General features: G+C 40.3%; 1 protein-coding gene across 1 annotated transcript; it reads right to left on the reverse strand.

Annotated features, from left to right (window-relative positions):
• Positions 1–987: 987 nt before the first annotated feature.
• On the reverse strand, positions 988–16527 carry LOC114090380 (zinc finger protein 709-like). The gene is made up of 4 exons (XM_027932573.3): positions 16438–16527; positions 6871–6997; positions 6604–6661; positions 988–5897 (listed from the first exon to the last, which is right to left on the reverse strand). The coding sequence occupies exons 1-4, from the start codon at positions 16438–16440 to the stop codon at positions 4349–4351; spliced, it is 1737 nt and encodes a 578-aa protein (XP_027788374.2). The 5' UTR covers positions 16441–16527; the 3' UTR covers positions 988–4348.
• Positions 16528–18024: the final 1497 nt, after the last annotated feature.

Raw genomic sequence — 18024 nt, forward strand, 5'->3', positions numbered from 1 at the left:
CACTTTTGAGTTTTATGCACGGCAAGAGATGGTGGTTTAATTTCATTTTGCTGCATATGGATTTCCAGTTTTCCCAGCACCATTTTTTAAAGAGACTATCTTTTTGCCAATGTATGTTTTCAGCACCTTTGTCTAGTATGATATAACTGTTTATGTGAGTTTGTCTCTGTCTTCCATTCTGTGCCATTGGTCTACATGTCTATTTTGGTGGCAATACCTCAGCATTTGTTACTATAGCTCTGTAGTATAGTTTAATATCTGATATTGTGATGTCTCCTGTTTCACTCTTCTTGCTAAGGATTGCATTGGCTAGTCTGGGTTTCTTATTTTTCCAACTAAATTTCATGATTGCTTTTTCTATTTCTTTTAGGAATGTTGTTTGGATTTTTGCGTGGGCTCTCACTCGTCCAGCATGGAGGCCCACGGAATAGTGTAGAGGAGAGTGTGGCTGCAGAGTCGCTCATCAAGACCTCCGGAGACCAAGCAGGTCTGAGTTTATTGCACAGTTACCATGTATATATACTCAGGCAGTAGCTAGGCAAATTACAGGCAGCCACCAATGTAATTTCTGCTAACTTGCAGCAACCAGTCTAGGAGTGGGCTGCAGAGCAAGTGCAGGAACTGCAGCTCATGGACTCATGCCCAGGGCTGTGTGTATGGGGTGTCCTACCACTCAGGCACCCTTAACATATGCCTTGTATGCAGTATGGTAGCTCCTTTATACAAGAAGGGGTTAAAGTGGCGGGGTATGCCGTCATTTCCCTCTCATCCATCATAGAGGCAAAACCTCTCCCACCCAATACCACCAACCAACAAGCTGAACTCATAGCTGCCACAAGGGTATGTGAGCTAGTGGAGGGAAATCTCCCACGCAGCCATTGGGAAAGAAAGGGAGCTATTGACCACCAGAGGGATGGCAGTCATTAATTCCACTCTTATTTCTTATGGAGTCCAATCTAGCTCCCTGAAGGAACGACCAGACAAGGCTTGTCATTGGAGAAGTGTTCATTTACTGAGGAACAGCTCTGCATATTTATAGAGCCAGGGGCGGGTTTGACAGTTAAATGATTTAACAGTTTGACAGGGGGCGCTTTCTGATTGGTCATGTGAGTTGGCAGGGCTCACCATTGGGTGGCTCTTCCCGCCGCTGTCTCGGGGGATGAGGAAGTTAGTCTTTGGAGCCGGGGAGACTCCCGACACTTGTCCCCACAGATTTTAATTGGAATTACATTTAATCTGTATAACGCTTTTGTCAGTATAGCCATTTTGACAATATTAATTCTTCCTGTCCAAGATCATGGGAGACCTTTCCATCTTCAAAGGTCTTCTTCAATGTCTTTCTTGTTCTGTGGTTTTCATTGGATAGGTCTTTCACCTCTTTTGTTAGATTGACTCCCAAGGTTTTATTTTTATTTATTTGAGGCTATTGTGAATGGGATGGTTTTCCTAATTTCTCTGAGGGTTCATCACTGATGTATAGAAATGTATTTGATTTATGGGTGTTGATTTTGTATCCTGATACTTTGCTGAATTCACTTATTAATTCTAGAAGCTTTCTGGTGGAGTTTTTTGGATCCTCTAAGCATAGAATCATGTCATCAGCAAACAGTGATGTTTTGAGTTCTTTTCCAACTCAAATGCCTTTAATTTATTTTGTCTAATTGCTGTGGCTAGAGTTTCAAAGACAATGTTAAATAGGAGTGGTGAGAGAGAGCATCCCTGTCTTGTTTCAGTTCTTAGAGGGAATGCTTCCAATTGTTCTCCCTCTACAATAATGTAGGCTCTGGGCTTAGCATAGATAGCTTTTACAATGTTGAGGTACGTGCCTACTATTCCTAGTTTTTCTAGTGTTATGAATATGAAAGTGTGTTGTATTTTATTAAATGCTTTTTCTGCATCTATTGAGATGATCACGATTTTTTTCTTTAAGCCTATTGATGTGATGAATTATGTTTATTGACTTCTGTATGTTGAACCAAATTTGCATCCCTGGAATGAAACTTGGTCACTGTGCATTATCTTTTTAATGTTTTTGTATGTAATTTCCCAGAATTTTAGTGAGAATTGTTGTATCTATGTCCCCACATCCTTTGCAAAAATACAAGTTACTGCAAGTGCATTCTCATGTTTGCTAACAAGTTCATGTGATAATAAAGACTTCCCATTTTTTTGTATTCACAGTTACTCTCCAGTGTGTTCTTTCATGTACGTGAAAGAATCTGAGAATAAAGGATTTCCCAAATTGCTGACATCATTAAGGTTCCTCCTCACTGTGAATTTTTTCTTAGTATCAAAGGAAACTGTAAACAATAAAGCTTTCTCACATGGCTTACACTCATGGAGTTTCTCTCAAGTGTGAGTTCCTTGAATTTTGAGAAGGTAACTGGATGGAGTGAAGGCTTCTCTGCTTTCTTTACACACACACAGTGGTGAAGGCATACCTGCACCCACTGTTTGACCGGGCCACGGTGTGGGGGATGCTGCGGCAGGGCCACATCATCTGGAAACATGGGGAATGTTAAGTGTTTTGTTTATGATACTCATGATATGGGTAACAGGGCATATGTCAATCAATAATAAAAGTATGTATTGCCTGAAATTTCAGGAAAACTCCCAGAACGAGACTAAGGATACAATTAAGACATGCCCGAGGTGTGTTTCAATATCTCTCAGGATACAAACAATATTGTTATTCCTCAAGCCTAAGTAACAAAGAACATTTATCCCATGGTTAACAATTTACACTAAGCCCCCGTTCTAGAGCCACGACCTGTGCAACATACATTCCCCCCACTAACAGACCCTCCTTTGCCTTACGCAGGAATTTATGATGAGAATGGGGAACTCATAGTTAATATTAACTGCAAATGGGTTGAGGTGCAGAGCCTGTCCTTTAGTTAAAGAATACAAAGATGTCCAAGACTTGGTGTGCTTTGACTAAGGATCAGAGAACTTCTTTAAGAAAGAAGTTAAATAGGTCATATGAAAAAAGGAAATTACACTGGAAATTAAAAATAGAGTAATGTAAAATTAACATAGATATATTTTAGAGTCACTTCAGAGTCGTAGGCTTTTAAGTAATAGACTTTCACTATTTTAAGTGTGTTTTATTGGGACTTTAGGTTAGAAGTAAGAAAGCTTACCAGTCATCATAGGTAGGCTTTAAAGTTACAAGTTAATGGTAGGGCAGGAGACCTGTAGTCGAGTTGCATAATCTAGTACCTAGTGATTGAGGTAAAAACATAAAAGCTTAATCATGATTGGCAAAGGTTTACAGGAAAATATTTTAAACAATGTACTCAATATCTTAGGTTGCCGCAGTCCGGCTGGGCAAAATAACCGGGAGGTGACAAGCAACTTGAAGGTTGAAGCAGGAACTGCTTATTGTGGAGCAACAGAGGTTTATATACCCAACTGATTACACACAGCTTGACTCAATTAGCATCATCTAGATACAGCAGTCAGCCAATAAGGAATCCCCACCAACTTAATGGCTCGGTGGCATTGCCTCACAAACCACTCCTCCTGGCAAACTGCCAGGCGCCATCTTGACTTGATTTGCGGTCCCCAACATTAGGTAATCAGTGTTTGCCAGAAAAGATTGTAACTCTTGAAAATTATGTAAATCAAAGATGTTTCGGGCTTTGAGGCTATTCATTAACTACCTGAGAAAACACCTGCAAAAAAGGTGTAAAAATAAAGGCCCCTCTAGGGGCAGCAGATCCTTCTGGAGGCTGCTCATAACTTGAAACCTATCTTCCAGTCTCTTCTTCTTTCGCAGATGCGACTCCTCCTTCAAGACCCCTGGATCCCCACTGGGGCTGGACCCAGCAACACAGGGTTTCTTTCCAGTGTGCATTCTTCCATGTATTTTAAGGGTGGAGAAATGACTGGAGGCTTTCCACACTTCTCACATACATGTTTTCATGTCACTGTGAATTCTCTGTTGTTGTCTGTGGGGACTGGGATCACCACAGGCTTTGCCATATTGCTTGCACACATAGTGGTTCTCCAGGGTGACTTATATCTTCTGACTAAATAGGAATGAATGAAAGTTTTCCCACATTGTTTACATATATAGGGCTTCTCTTCACTCTGAATTTGTTCACATGGCTAGATGAACAAAAGCCTTTTCCACATTGTACACATAGATAGGATTTCTCTCCATTGTGCTTTATTTCATGTATTTGAAGGGATCTGGGGAAATGATAAGCTTTCCAACATTGTTAACATGTATAAGGTGTCTCTTCACTGGGAATTCATTCATGTGTTTTAATGTGGCTAAAAGAACTAAAGCCTTTTCCACATAGCTTACATTCATAGGGTTTTTCTCCAGTGTTGAGTTTTTTCATGTCTTCTGAATGCACTGAGATAACTGAAAGCTTTCCCACATAGTTCCACCTGTATAAGGTTTCTCTCCACTGTGCATTCGTTCATGTTTTCTAATGGAGCTGGAAGAAGTAAAGCCTTTTCCACATTGCTTACACACATAGGGTTTCTTTCCACTGTGAATGTGTTCATGAATTTGAAGTGAATTAGGAAAACAAAAGGCTTTCCCACATTGTTTGCACTTATAAGGTTTCTCTCCACTGTGAATTCTTTCATGGATTTTAACATACATGGAAGAACTAAAGGCTTTTCCACATTGTTTACAAATGCATGATTTCTGTCCACTGTGAATTCGTTCATGTGTTTTCACATAGCTAGAAGAACTAAATCCTTTTCCACATTGCTTACACACATAGGGTTTCTCTCCACTATGGATTTGTTTGTGTGCTTTAGCATTGCTGGGTGATCTAAAGGCTTTTCCACATTGCTTACATATATAGAGTTTCTTTCCACTGTGAATTTGTTCATGCCTTTGAAGAGAACTGAGAAATGTAAAGGCTTTCCCACATTGTTTGCAATTATAAGGTTTCTCTCCATTGTGAATTCGTTCATGGATTTTAACATACTTGGAAGATCTAAAGGCTTTTCCACAGTGCTTACATATGTAAGGTTTCTTTCCACTGTGAATTCGTTCATGACTTTGAAGAGAACTGAGAAATGTAAAGGCTTTCCCACATTGTTTGCAGTTATAAGGTTTCTCTCCACTGTGAGTTCGTTTGTGTACTTTAGCGTTGCTGGATGAACTAAAGGCTTTTCCACATTGCTTACATATGTAGGGTTTCTTTCCACTGTGAATTTGTTCATGAATTTGAAGAGAACTGAGAAATGTAAAGGTTTTCCCACATTGTTTGCATTTATAAGGTTTCTCTCCACTGTGAATTTGTTCATGTTTTTTAATGTAACCATAAGAACTAAAGGCTTTTCCACATTGCTTACACACATAGGGTTTCTCTCCACTATGGCTTTGTTTGTGTGCTTTAGCGTTGCTGAGTGATCTAAAGGCTTTTCCACATTGCTTACATATGTAAGGTTTCTTTCCACTGTGAACTCGTTCATGAATTTGAAGAGAACTGAGAAATGTAAAGGCTTTCCCACACTGTTTGCATTTATAAGGTTTCTCTCCACTGTGAATTCGTTCATGGATTTTAATGTAGCTGGAAGAACTGAAGGCTTTTCCACAGTGCTTACACACATGGGGTTTCTCTGCTGTGTGAGTTCTTTCATGCTTCTGGAAACATTGGGGATCATGAAAGGCTTTCCCATCTTCCTTATATTCATATGGCTTCTCTCCATGTTCTGGATACTCATGTGCTTTGTGTCCAGCATGAGATGTCAGGGGCACAACTAGGGATGGATCAGTAATGGTGACTTCTCCACACACATGGTGTTCACTAGGTTTTACTCCAGAAGAATTTCTCTTGTTTACAAAAGGATCTATGATGTGGCTGATGATTTCTCCACATTGACTATCTTCTTTCTGTTCACAGAGTCTCTCTAACACTTGAATTCTGCAAAGAATGAAAAGGACATTACTGAGGATTTGTTTACTAATGATTTAGCAGAAGAATTGGCTTTATGCTGTGTAAGCTTTACTACTGAGCTAAATTTCAGTCCTTTTTTTTTTTTGAGACACCATCTTAGTTCAGGGCCTCACTACAGTGCTGAGGCTTGCCTCTCACTGGTGATCCTCTCCCTCAGCCTCCTAAATTGCAGGGATTATAGTAATGCACCACTGCCCAGTTCAGGTTTCTAAATAATCCTGCCAAATTAAGATTTTGTTAACCATGAAAATGTTTATTTGTAAATACAATTGAGTACTACTTGTGTGAAATGCATGGGACAAAACTCAGATTGGGATTTTGTGATATTTGTGTATACACAGTAAAATATCTTCAAAATGAGTCCCACTTGAAGATAATTTCATACATTTCTAATAATTTATATACAAAAAAACACTCTGTATATAAAAAACTACCAGAAAGTGTCACTTATGACATCAAGTCAGTATTCCAGATGCTGCCTACACTGTAACATTTTGGATTTTGAACTTTCCAATTATGGATGCTCAACCTGCATCGTTGTATGCATCGTTGTGAACAAATAGAGATAAATCAATTTGAACCTTGGCATGTATCTTTTCCTTCTTTTCATGCTTTTTTATAAGTTACTCCCAGATTTCTGAGGGATACTGCCTTCTCTAATGAGTTCAATTACCTTAGATTTCCCCTGGAATTGTAGTGATCATCGATGGCCTGATTTTTCCATTGTTTTCCTAAAATGCAGACCCAAAAACATCATTATGACTCATTTCAACATTATAGAAAAAAATATCAGAGTCTTGTAGATCTGTTGTATAATGACTCCATGCTAGTATAGTCACCAAAATGTGGGCTTTCCATATTCCAGATCATGGAACAGAACTGACAAGCAAGTAACCACAGTTCTCTGATTGACTAAGTAAGGAAAGTATGTCACCCTTACCTATAGTGGTCAGGTTCCAGAAGGTTTCCTGCATCACATCTCTGAAAAGCTTCTTCTGGGAAGGATCCAGCAGAGCCCACTCCTCCAGAGTGAAGTTCACAGCCACATCCTCAAAGGTCACTGGCTCCTGAAATATCCCACAGGCATTCCCAGGAGGAAGGTGAGACACACAGCACTGGAGACCTGCACTCACTGTGTGAGAATTTCACAGGATACCATGTCCTCCCAATACTCTGTCACCTGGGTGTCACACTCTTAATCTCCTGCCAGGCTCACATCCTCTCCACAGCAATTCTGGTGCTGAATTGCACCTAGTGGTAGAGTAACAGGGAGAACAGGAACACTGGCTGTGCTGCTGGGTCTCTAATTCTTTCTGCACGAGGGTCTCTGGCACTTCTCAGAAAAAAAGTCCAAATATTTACTGCACAAAATAACAGTAGCTGTCCTGAGACAGCATATTCTTAGAAATGCTTGTGAACAAACTTTGATCTTTGTTGCTCTCTGGGAACTACTGTTAAGATGGACGTCACCAGAATAACTGCAGGAGGGGCTTGGGGTTCCCAAGAGGGTTATCCCAACAAAATGCAGCCTAAGTCCTGTTAGTCCCCTAATGTTTGCAATTTTCTGACATGCTTGTCAGAGGTTTCCTATCTCATTAGCCCACAAATATTCTCTGGGTGATGAATCTCTTGGGAACTGATCTTTAGATCAGATTTAAAACCTCTTTTTACAACTCACTGTATAGTGAATTCAATCCATTCTTTGGATTTGCACTAAGGGACCACAACTGGAAGCCTATATCTTAGTTCCTGTACATCAATCAGAATCAAATAGTAAATAAGACTCATGAAGGATAATTCAGTAGACTAATAGGTAATCATTAAAGTTTTGGTAGGAGAATGTTAAAAAAACAATAAAATAAAGGGAATATTGGTACATGTTCTTAGAAAGATTTCACTGTCACCAAGGTGTCAACTTTACATGAACTTATAAAATGAAAAAATGTTAATAATAAAACCCTTTGGTAGGAAAACAAAAAATTGTTCATGCTTGCTCAATTGCCCATCAACTGGGATTGTGTATAATCCCATAAACTAGGACTTAGCAAGAACCTGTCTCAAAATAATAAAGAAATCAGTAAAATGAATAAATTTTTTAGAAGGGTAAAGAGATGGCTCAGTGCTTTAGGGCCTCTGACATCATTCTCCAAACAGAAAAAGACAAAAAAAAAAAAAGAAGGAAAGAAACCGAAGGAAAAAAAACTAGCTTATTAGATCCTCTATGCATAATTAATGTCTAACAATATTTAAACTCATTGGAATAAGAAACTGATCATTTGACTACTATACATAAACATTTTGAAGTCACACTATTTAGAAAAAGATGCTATTAACAGAAAGATTACCAAACACATCATGAAAAAGAAAAGAACACTCACTCGACCCACTTGTGAATAGAGAACTGATTCATGACATAGTGGGCAGTGTACAACAGTGGTAGACATCCCAATCACTCTAAGAGTTGAGAGAGGGACAAAAAGGTATATTTACCTGGACATGCCATGTGTTCCTGTTTATTCCAAGGATGAAATACAAATTACAAATTACACATTGAAACCAGGAAAAAATACAGGAACAATTTGAAAAGCCACACATACATTTTCATTCATATTATATATATATGGAGAGAGAGAGAGAGAGAGAGAATTTTTTTAGTTGTCAATGTACCTTTATTTTATTTATATGCAGTGCTGAGAATCGAACCCAGTCCTCACACATGCTAGGCAAGTGCTCTACCACTGAGCTACAGCCCTAACGCCACACATACATTTTCAATATAGAAAATAGAGTGTTTTCTGCAGGGCGTGGTGAAGCACACTTGTAATCTCAGTGGTTCAGGAGGCTGAGAAAGAAGGGTTGTGAGTTCAAAGCCAGCCTCAGCAAAAGCAACTCAGTGAGACCCCGTCTCTAAATAAAATACAAAATAGGGCTGGGACTGAGGCTCAGTGGTCAAGTGCCCCTGAGTAGTTCAATCCCTTGTAATAACAAAAACAACAAGAACAAAAACAAACAAAAAAATAGAAAATGGTGTTTTCTAATTTTAAAAAGTAATAATTCCTAAAAAATAAGTGGACATACTAAAAATACAGGAAGGTAAAAGATAACAATGTATAAAATTTTTTGCAATATATGGCATGAAAAAGGAGAAGGTGCTTGCTCCAAGGCACACACCTGTAATCACTGCTACTTGGGAGGCTGAGGCAAGAGGATCCCAAGTTCCAAGGAAGTCTGGGTGACTTAGGGAGACCCTGTTTCAAAATTAAAAATGAAAAAGGGCTGGGAACATGGCACAAATCTGTAATCCCAGTGGCTCAAGAGGCTGAGGCAGGAGGAACGCGAGTTCAAAGCCAGCATCTGTAATGGTGGTGTGCGAAGCAACTCAGTGAGACCATCTCTAAATACAAAATGAGGCTCAATGGTGGAAAGCCCCCGAGTTCAATCTCTGATACCCGCACCCAAAAAGAAAAAGGGCTGCAGTGTAGGCCAGTGTTAGAGCAGTTGCCTAGCATGTGCAAAGCCTTGGATCCAATCCCCAATACCCCCACAATAAACATGATTAATGCACAGAACAAAAATAAGTGAATACATGATTAAAGACACTCTAAACACTTTAACTCAATATAAAACAGCATAAAGAGAACTGTGTCCTTGTTTGAGGAACAAGCCAAATACATATAAATAGTGACGATCATAGCAAAACACACAGGCTTATACATAAATGGAGGATAAACTGATGCATATCCCTGACACTGTAATTTCAATTTTACCACAACCTTCACACCAGTGGCTGAAATCAAATTTAACCTCATCAAATATTTCTGCTCACACACTGAAAGAAGAGAATCTGATCCATATAGATACCCATTAGACTCCTCAAATGTTCACATAGCAACAATAGCAAAAAAGAGAAATCAAGGTGCACTCCTGTAAGCCCAGCAATCTGGGAAGCTGAGGTAAGAGGGTGGCAAATTCACAACCAGCTTCAGCAACTTGGCAGGACTCTAAGCAACTGAGCAAGACCCTGTCACTAAATAAAATATAAAAAAGGCTGGGGATATGGCTCAGTGGTTAAATACCCCTGGGCTCAATCCCCGTAATAATAATAATAGTAATAGTAATAAAGAAGAGGGGGAGAAGGCTCATTAATAGAAAAAAATAGAGAAAATCCATTTCAAGGAAATCTTAGAATTTGAACTCAGTCAACAAAGACATTCACTGGGCGAGTAGTGCACTCTTATAATCCCACTGAGTCAGTAGGCTAAGGCAGAAGGATCACAAGTTCAAGGCCAGCCTTGGCAACTCAGCAACACTGTAATTCTTAAAAAAATAAATAATAAAAAAGGGCTAGGGATATGGCTCTGTGATAAAGCTGAAATCCTCAGTGCCACCAAACAAAAAACGCAACCAGCCAAACAAAAAAAGACCATAGAGTAATTTGTAGATTCCAATTATAACAACTTACATGAAGCCATAACCATAGGTGTTCCATGGCACACGGGAACAAGGAGAACAGAGAATCAACTAAGATGAAGTTAAATGATTGAAATTACATGGTTGGAAGAACACAAAGAACAGAGAATAAGCTTCAGAGACTGTTTCAACAGTGTATCACCTTGGCATGCCTTTTGGAAAGAAGTTCTTGAGAGTGAAGCAAAAAGATGTAGGAACAGGGATCACATAAAGTAAAACAAACAGAAAGTAGTTACAAATATGGTGTATATTAGCCCAACCATATCAATAATCACTTTAAATGTGAATGCTCTGTAGACAGACTGGTAGAAAACAAGATCCACCCTTGTGTACTTTATGAGACAAAAACAGTTGTTTTTTTTTTTTTTTTTTTTTTTTTTTTTAACTATCAAGACATCAAGTCAGGAGTCAAAATTTATTTTATATATGAGAAATAAATTCAAGAAATCTAGTACTGTGAGAAATCACTAGAGGATTATGTTTACAGTTCCCTCATCCCAAAAAATATATATGTGAAGTAATGTAGTTGGTAATAAGCTCAATTTAATAATTCAACAATGGCTAAATTGTACGTGCACATTTGTGTGATAAAGGGCATTGAAACCAGGAGCACTGAGTTGTGAGTTGCAGCCAATACATTTTTAAATTTTTATTTTAGTACAGGGTCTAAGTGGCACAGGGTTGGTCTTGGACTTACCACCTTCTTCCTAAGCCATTCAAATGGATGAGATTACAGGTATGCCCCCATGACATCTGATTGAAAGCATCATATGTGAAATTACAAATTCATTCAATTTTTATCAATTAAATATATAGATATTTTTAAAATACATCAATATGAAGACAAAAATGAATGAAATCTAAAGTTATGTCCATTCTTATTTTGACCCCAAAACAATTTTGGAAGCTCTATTAATTTTGTACCAATCAAGTTGTACCTCAAACAAAATAATAAGGAATAAAGGGATTAAATAATGATAAAACAGTTGACTCTCCAGGAAAACATAAAAATCCTTAATATATAGTCTCTTAAACAGAGCATCAAATCACATGAGGCAAAACATGGAACTGAAGGGAAAAATCACAGATTCACAATTATATCTTCAGATTTCAACTCATCTCTATCAGCAAGGGATAGATCAAGAAGTCAGAAAATCAGTACTGGAATAGTTGAAATTAATAACATCAGACATCAACTAGAGACATCTGCTCAGGTAGAAACCACTACAGCGTGCACGTTCTTTTGCCTTATCCTTTTGTAGTGTTGAGACTGAACCCAGGCTTTGCAAATACTAGCTAAGTGTGTCTACCACTAAGCCACATCCCAAGCCTCAGTACACATTCTTGTCAAGATCACAGTGTAGCAGGAAATGAGATTTAGGACAGTGAGATCTGGAAGCAATATGTTATTCCTGGCTCCACAGCCCAGAGGGATAATTCCCAAAGCCTGAGCCCTGAGCACAGCAGGGCTTTTACTTTTATACATAAGCACAGTTGGGGTACCTCAGGCAAGGGAGTTGGTGCAATTCTATTGGAAGGTGCATTCTACTTTTCTTATATGGGAGCAAGTTGTCAACAGTCTAGAGACTCTTAGCTCCTACTGCTTAGGGATTTTTACTGCACTAAGCCTAAACTGGGATTGTTCTGTCCCCATTGCTGGGTTTCCTGCTTCTACCACTGCAGTTATCTCTTACAGGTACCTGTTAGCCACCACAAGCCTCTATATTTACACGTCAGTAAGCAGAGTTTCTGTGTCAGCGTGCAAAAACCACAGCCTGTCAGCTCTTAAAATGCCAATGTTCCCATTTTTGTTCTACCACAGTATAGATTCATATCCAACATGGACCATGTTCTGAACTACACGACACACCTTAACAAATCTAAAGGAACACAAATTGTGCAGAACAGTTAAACCCCCAACCATCGGCTGATGCTGTATGTTGGCAAAAGCCAAGCCTGGGAAACATTCCTTGCCAAAAGGTGAGGACGTGAACAGCCTTGACACTCGGCTCTGATACTAACAGTTATAAAAGTTTCAGTAGAATGGGTTTTTTGGGCACAGCAGGATAGCTGTAAAGAGCTTCTTGTTCTGAAACTTTTTAGCGCGCAAAGAAGCCTCTTAATAGCTCACAAGCCTTGAAGAATTTACAATGCCCTGATAGCTAAACTTCCTGATTAGAAGACTCTATATAATAAACATGCCAATTAGTTCCAGGTCACTGTTCCTCCATCAGAGGCCAGAGTTCCATCTGGCCCCAGCTGTGCTTAAAAATGTCTCAGTTCATTTGTCTCTGTTTTTCTCGTCTCCCTTCCCCAGTACTCAAGATCCTTTGTTGATGCTGCGTGGGTCTCAGCAAGAAGTCATAGACACTTGCTCCCTTTCAGACCATACTGAAATTAAAGCAGACATCAGTAGCATGAACTTAACTGGCAAATGTCCAAGATACATGGCTGAATGGCATAAGGATGGAAGAAAACAACAGCAGAGAAATTTAAGTATTTCAAAATATGTGAACATGAACAAACATCTTTTAAAAAAAAAATTTAGTTGTAGATGGACACAATACCTTTATTTGATTTATTTATTTTCATGTGGTGCTGAGGATTGAACCCAGTGCCTCACACATGCTAGGCAAGTGCTCTACCACTGAGCCACAACCCCAGCCCTGAACAAAATCTTACCATCACTTGTGGGATACAGAAAAAGCAATGCATAGGGAGAAATTTACAACAATAAATGCGTATATTCGAAAAGACGAAAAACTTCAACTCAACAGTTTAATGTACCACATTGGATAACTGACAAAAGAAGAGCAAGATACTCTTAAAGCACAGAAAAATAACTTGGGAAGAAATCAACCAATTTCTGGAAAGAAACAATCCAGAAAAACTCACATGAGGAAAGATAAACAATGTAAATAAGGCTCTATGTATTACAGAAATTAAAACAATAGCAACTCAAACACAGAGAACCAGGCCCACCTTGTCTTTTGGGCTTATTCTTAACACTTAAGAACACCAATCATTACAATGTCTTCCAGGCAATAGATGCAAAAGTACTACTTCATAATGTATGAGGCTCATAGTGCCAAGATACAAAACTAGACAGACATTATAAGAAATAACAAAAATAAATGAATAAAGGTGAGGAGCATAGCTCAGTGAGAGTGCCCTGAGTTTCAATCCCAGTACAGAGTAGGGGGAGAGAAGACAAACTGCTTTTAAGAATAAAGATGAAAGAATCTTTATAAGGGCATAGCTCAGTATAAGGGCCTAGCATGTGTGAGGTTCTGACTCTGATCCCTGGCACTGCCAAAATAAATAAGAAAAAGAAAAAATCCTCAACAAATAATGGCAAAGTACATCTATCCTTATACAAACAGCATGATCCAACAAAACTACATAAGAATTATTATAAGTAGTTTTAAAAATACTTAGTTGTAGATGGGACTTTATTTATTTGGACATAGTGCTCAGAATTGAATCCAGTGCCTCATACATGCCAGGTAAGCATCTACCACTGAGCCACAACCACTGCTCCTACTATAAGTATTTAAGAATGACCAAACAGCTGGGTGCGGTGGTGCACACCTGTAATCCCAGTGGCTAGGGAGGCTGAGGCAAGAGGGTCATGAGTTCAAAGGCAGCCTCAGCAAAAAGCAAGGTGCTAAGCAACTCAGTGAGACCCTGTCTCTAAATAAAATACAAAATAGGACTAGGGATGTGGCTCAGTGGTCAAGTGCCCCTGAGATCAATAGGCGGTACCAAGAAAAAAAAAAAAAGACCAAACATTTAAAAGTCAACTCATGGAACTGATCATCTCCAAAATCTAAATAACAAAATCTTAAGATCAAATCAATAGGAACAGAGAAAGCATAAAACAAAATAGCGATAGGCATTCACACTGAGAAAAAAAACAAATAAAAAAAGACTTCTCACATGTGCCATTATGGCCTACCTACAAAAATCCCAAAGAACCAACAAAAACTCTGGGAATTAATACTGCAATGTAACAAGGCTGTAAACACACACAAGCTTAATATGCAAAAATCCATCATTTTTCTAAATATCAAGTATAAATATCAATTTCAAATTAAAAACAAGACTATTTATACAGAAGAAAAAGTTGGACAAAGAGTCAATTTTACAAAAAAACAAAAAACCACTGGAGAAAATTGCTCAAGGCCAGAGGTAATCAATAAAGGCAAGATATATCTCAGTGGCTCAAGAGGCTGAGGCAGAAGGATCTCAAGTTCAAAGTTCACCTCAGCAATTTAGTGAGACCCTGTCTCAAAATAAAAATAAAAAGGGCTGGGTGTGGGAGGCCATCCTTGTACTTGATTGAATTACCTCCCCAGCTGTGAGAGGCGCTCAAACACATCTTTGTGTTCAGAGCTTTCCCCACCCTTGTTGGGTCCCAGGGCTTGTCGAGTGGAAGCATCCCTGATCACAGCCCCTGAAGACCCAATCATCTCACTTGACCTTGGGACACTGTCCCCCCTTAATCTTCATTGGATGGGATTTTCCCCAGAATTTTTTGTTCCCCAATAAAAGTCTACTCCCTGGTGTTCTCTCTCTAGCTGGCCTCTTCAGTAAACCTGGCTACTTGAATGGGTAGCTTGAGGCTGGTGGTATAAGAAGCCGTCCAGGAGCTGGTTTAAAGGTAATTAAGAGTCTGTCTCTTTAATTCAAACTCCCTTTGGATTTCCCACGTGGCCCAACCTTCACCTATAAAGCCTGTGCTGGCAGGGCTAAAGCTGGGGATGCAGCTCAGTGGTGAAGCACCCCTCGTTCAATCCCCAATACAAAGAAAAAAAAAAAAAAAGAAGGTTTGTTTCTGGGGATATGGCAGTGCTTAAAGACTCTAGGTTCAATGCCAGTATTAAACAAAAACGAAACAAATAAAACAATTACAACAAAGAAGTCTGAGTGAGAGTGGAGGTTCTCAGATGTAAGACGATGTGGCCACCTCTAGTCTCCCATAATCTACTAAGGCAGGGCGCAGATCCTCCACCCAGAAGACCATTATCATTAAGCAGAAATCGCTACCATAAGTTCCTCTTTCAGAAACCTTTTTACACAGGATATCAGGAAAAAGAAAAAAAAAAAAAACAAAAAAAACACAACGATAAACTTCTGCATACAGCACTGTGGTGGGCAGTTTCCTCTTTTTGGAAAGTGCTAAGTTTGTAAATGAGAAAAAAAAAAAAAACTTGTAAAACTTCTAGTCTCAAAAACTGACAAAGCATTCGTCCGGTAAACCTTCAAACCCCTCCTCCCAGTAGGGACAAATAGAGAACTTCAGACTGACTCCCACAGAATGCTTTAGGCAACGGCCTCTCTGGGCCCCGCAGTCAATAAACCTGCTTCCAGAAAATTCCTACGAATTCCCGGGTGCCCAACCTCTCCTGTCCTCCATCACTAGCGCCTTCTTGGCATCCCGCTTGCTCCTCTTCTCAAAGAAAAGTCCTTTCTGCCAACCACTGAGAGGTCTGCAGACTTCACAACTGGGCTTCCCTGCTTTGCGGTTCTCTTAAATGCAGCTGTGCCTTCCTCAATTCGATTAAAAAACAAACAAAAACAACAACAATGTCCAGCGGGCGCTGATTTCCAGTAGGGGGCCCTGGCAGAAGGGTCCACAGATCTGTCCGCCTCCTGCCCCCACAAGCCCCTGAGGGTCCGTCGCGGATTTGGGAACCGGCTTCCCCAGTTTTGCAGACTTCGGAGTAACCAGGGGACCCCGAGGAGCAGGGGGGCTGGGACGCGCACACCTCCCTCCCAGTCCCCGCCTCGCCCGCGGCGGGAGTCTCCCCGCGACCCTCCCGCCGCCACCGCAGAGGGGGAGACGCGGGGCTGGGCGGCCGCGCTGCCCACAGACCGCTCCGGCCGGCAAAGCGCCGCGCAGGACCCGGCCCGGCCGGACTCCGACCGCAGTCGCCGCAGCTGCCGTCGGAGGCCCAGGTCCCTCCACAGCGACTCACCCGTCCCCTTCACCGCGACCCGCTCCCCTTGCGGGAAGGGCGCCCTCCACACTCACCATTGCCCGCCTTCTGGGGTTCCCGGGGAGATGTCACAGCGACTAGGCTGGGCCACTTAGAAGTTCTCCTCGCAGGACCCACGGGACACACTACGCCCACTACTGCAAGAAAGTTGTTCAAAAGTGGAGGGTTCCCGTCCTCTTATAGCTGCGCTCCAGATTGGCCGATCCTGCAGCCCCACCCCATGTCTCTGATTGGCTAATGATCCAGGCCCCGCCCCTGAATCACTAGAGGCTGCGGAAAAGAACCTCCACCTGGCTGAAAGGAATTCATGTGAACCTTTTCAATTACAACCCTTCCCAATGCCGCAGTCTGGCTGGGCACAAATAACCAAGCCGCCACAAAGCCTGTAGGTTCAAACAGCAACTCTTTATTCCCCCAACTCTCACCGGAACTGCACACACACTACTCGCACACTCCTTCCACCAGGGTGGGGCCCAATCTCCCCAACCCCCGCAAGAACTGCACAGGGAACTCCAAAGTAGCGGTTGCCCCAGGTAGATTCCTGGAGCCGCCCTATTCCCCCGGAGCAGGGTCCATATACAACTCAATCAATCCAGCATCACAGCAATTATATACAGCTTAACTCAAATCATCATCTCAATGGTTCGCTGGGGTCACCTTTCAACCCTTCCCTCTGGCAATATGCCAGGCTTCATTCTGACTTGGCTGTGGCTCTCAACATCCCAGCATAAGCTTCTTCCCAGGTACCTGAAGGATTATTGCACCTTTTCATTTAATTGCATCATCCTGATGTGGTGGAGGACTTGCCTAGCAAGGTGCTGGATTGGATCCTCAGCACTACATTAATAATAATAATAATAATAATAAGTCCAGATATGGAATACCTACTCAAAGTTAAGTATAGTGCTGGGGGTGTGGAAGAGGCACTGAGTTCAATCCTAAGTACCACATAAATGTAGATACAGAATAATGTACAAGAAAAGAACCAAAAGATTGGTGGTTTTTGATGCATAATGAAACATGAAATTCAGAGGAGTGTCTTTCTTTGTACCTGGATTTGACCCTTGAATGTTTCTCATTATTATAAGCTTTTCATTTAGAACACATGTCTTATGAAAACAATATACATATGATTTCATTTTCCTAATCAAATTGTGTTTAGGTATCAAAAATTTGTGTAAAGTTCTTGTTTAATTAAATGACTTAATTTAATTTTATTGTATTATGTGATCAGACACAAAATGAATTAAAATTGCTTCCCCCAATCACACTTTTAATCAAAGGCTTGTTAAAAATGCAGGTTTCTAGAGTCCTGTAAAATTCTGATGAAATTAGTTCCTTGAAAACCACAATTATATGGGCTGGGGATGTGGCTCAAGCAGTAGCGCGCTCGCCTGGCATGGAAGCGGCCCGGGTTGGATCCTCAGCACCACATACAAACAAAGATGTTGTGTCCACCGAAAACTCAAAAATAAATATTAAAAAATTCTCTCTCTAAAAAAAATTTTTAAAAAACCCCCACAATTATATGTTGTGAACTATTGGAAAACTCTCTAGCATTATTTGGTACAGATTAAACTAGTCTACTTGCTGTAAGTATAAAGATATAAAAAACCCAAAAC

This window comes from Marmota flaviventris, chromosome 1 (assembly GCF_047511675.1).
Source record: "Marmota flaviventris isolate mMarFla1 chromosome 1, mMarFla1.hap1, whole genome shotgun sequence".
Lineage (NCBI taxonomy): Eukaryota > Metazoa > Chordata > Mammalia > Rodentia > Sciuridae > Marmota > Marmota flaviventris.

Coding starts and splice junctions, on each gene's coding strand:
- LOC114090380 (XM_027932573.3), bottom strand. Junction 6,662..6,870: donor CTGGAACCTGACCACTATAG/GTAAGGGTGACA, acceptor TCTGCATTTTAG/GAAAACAATGGAAAAATCAG. Junction 5,898..6,603: donor AATTCCAGGGGAAATCTAAG/GTAATTGAACTC, acceptor CATTCTTTGCAG/AATTCAAGTGTTAGAGAGAC.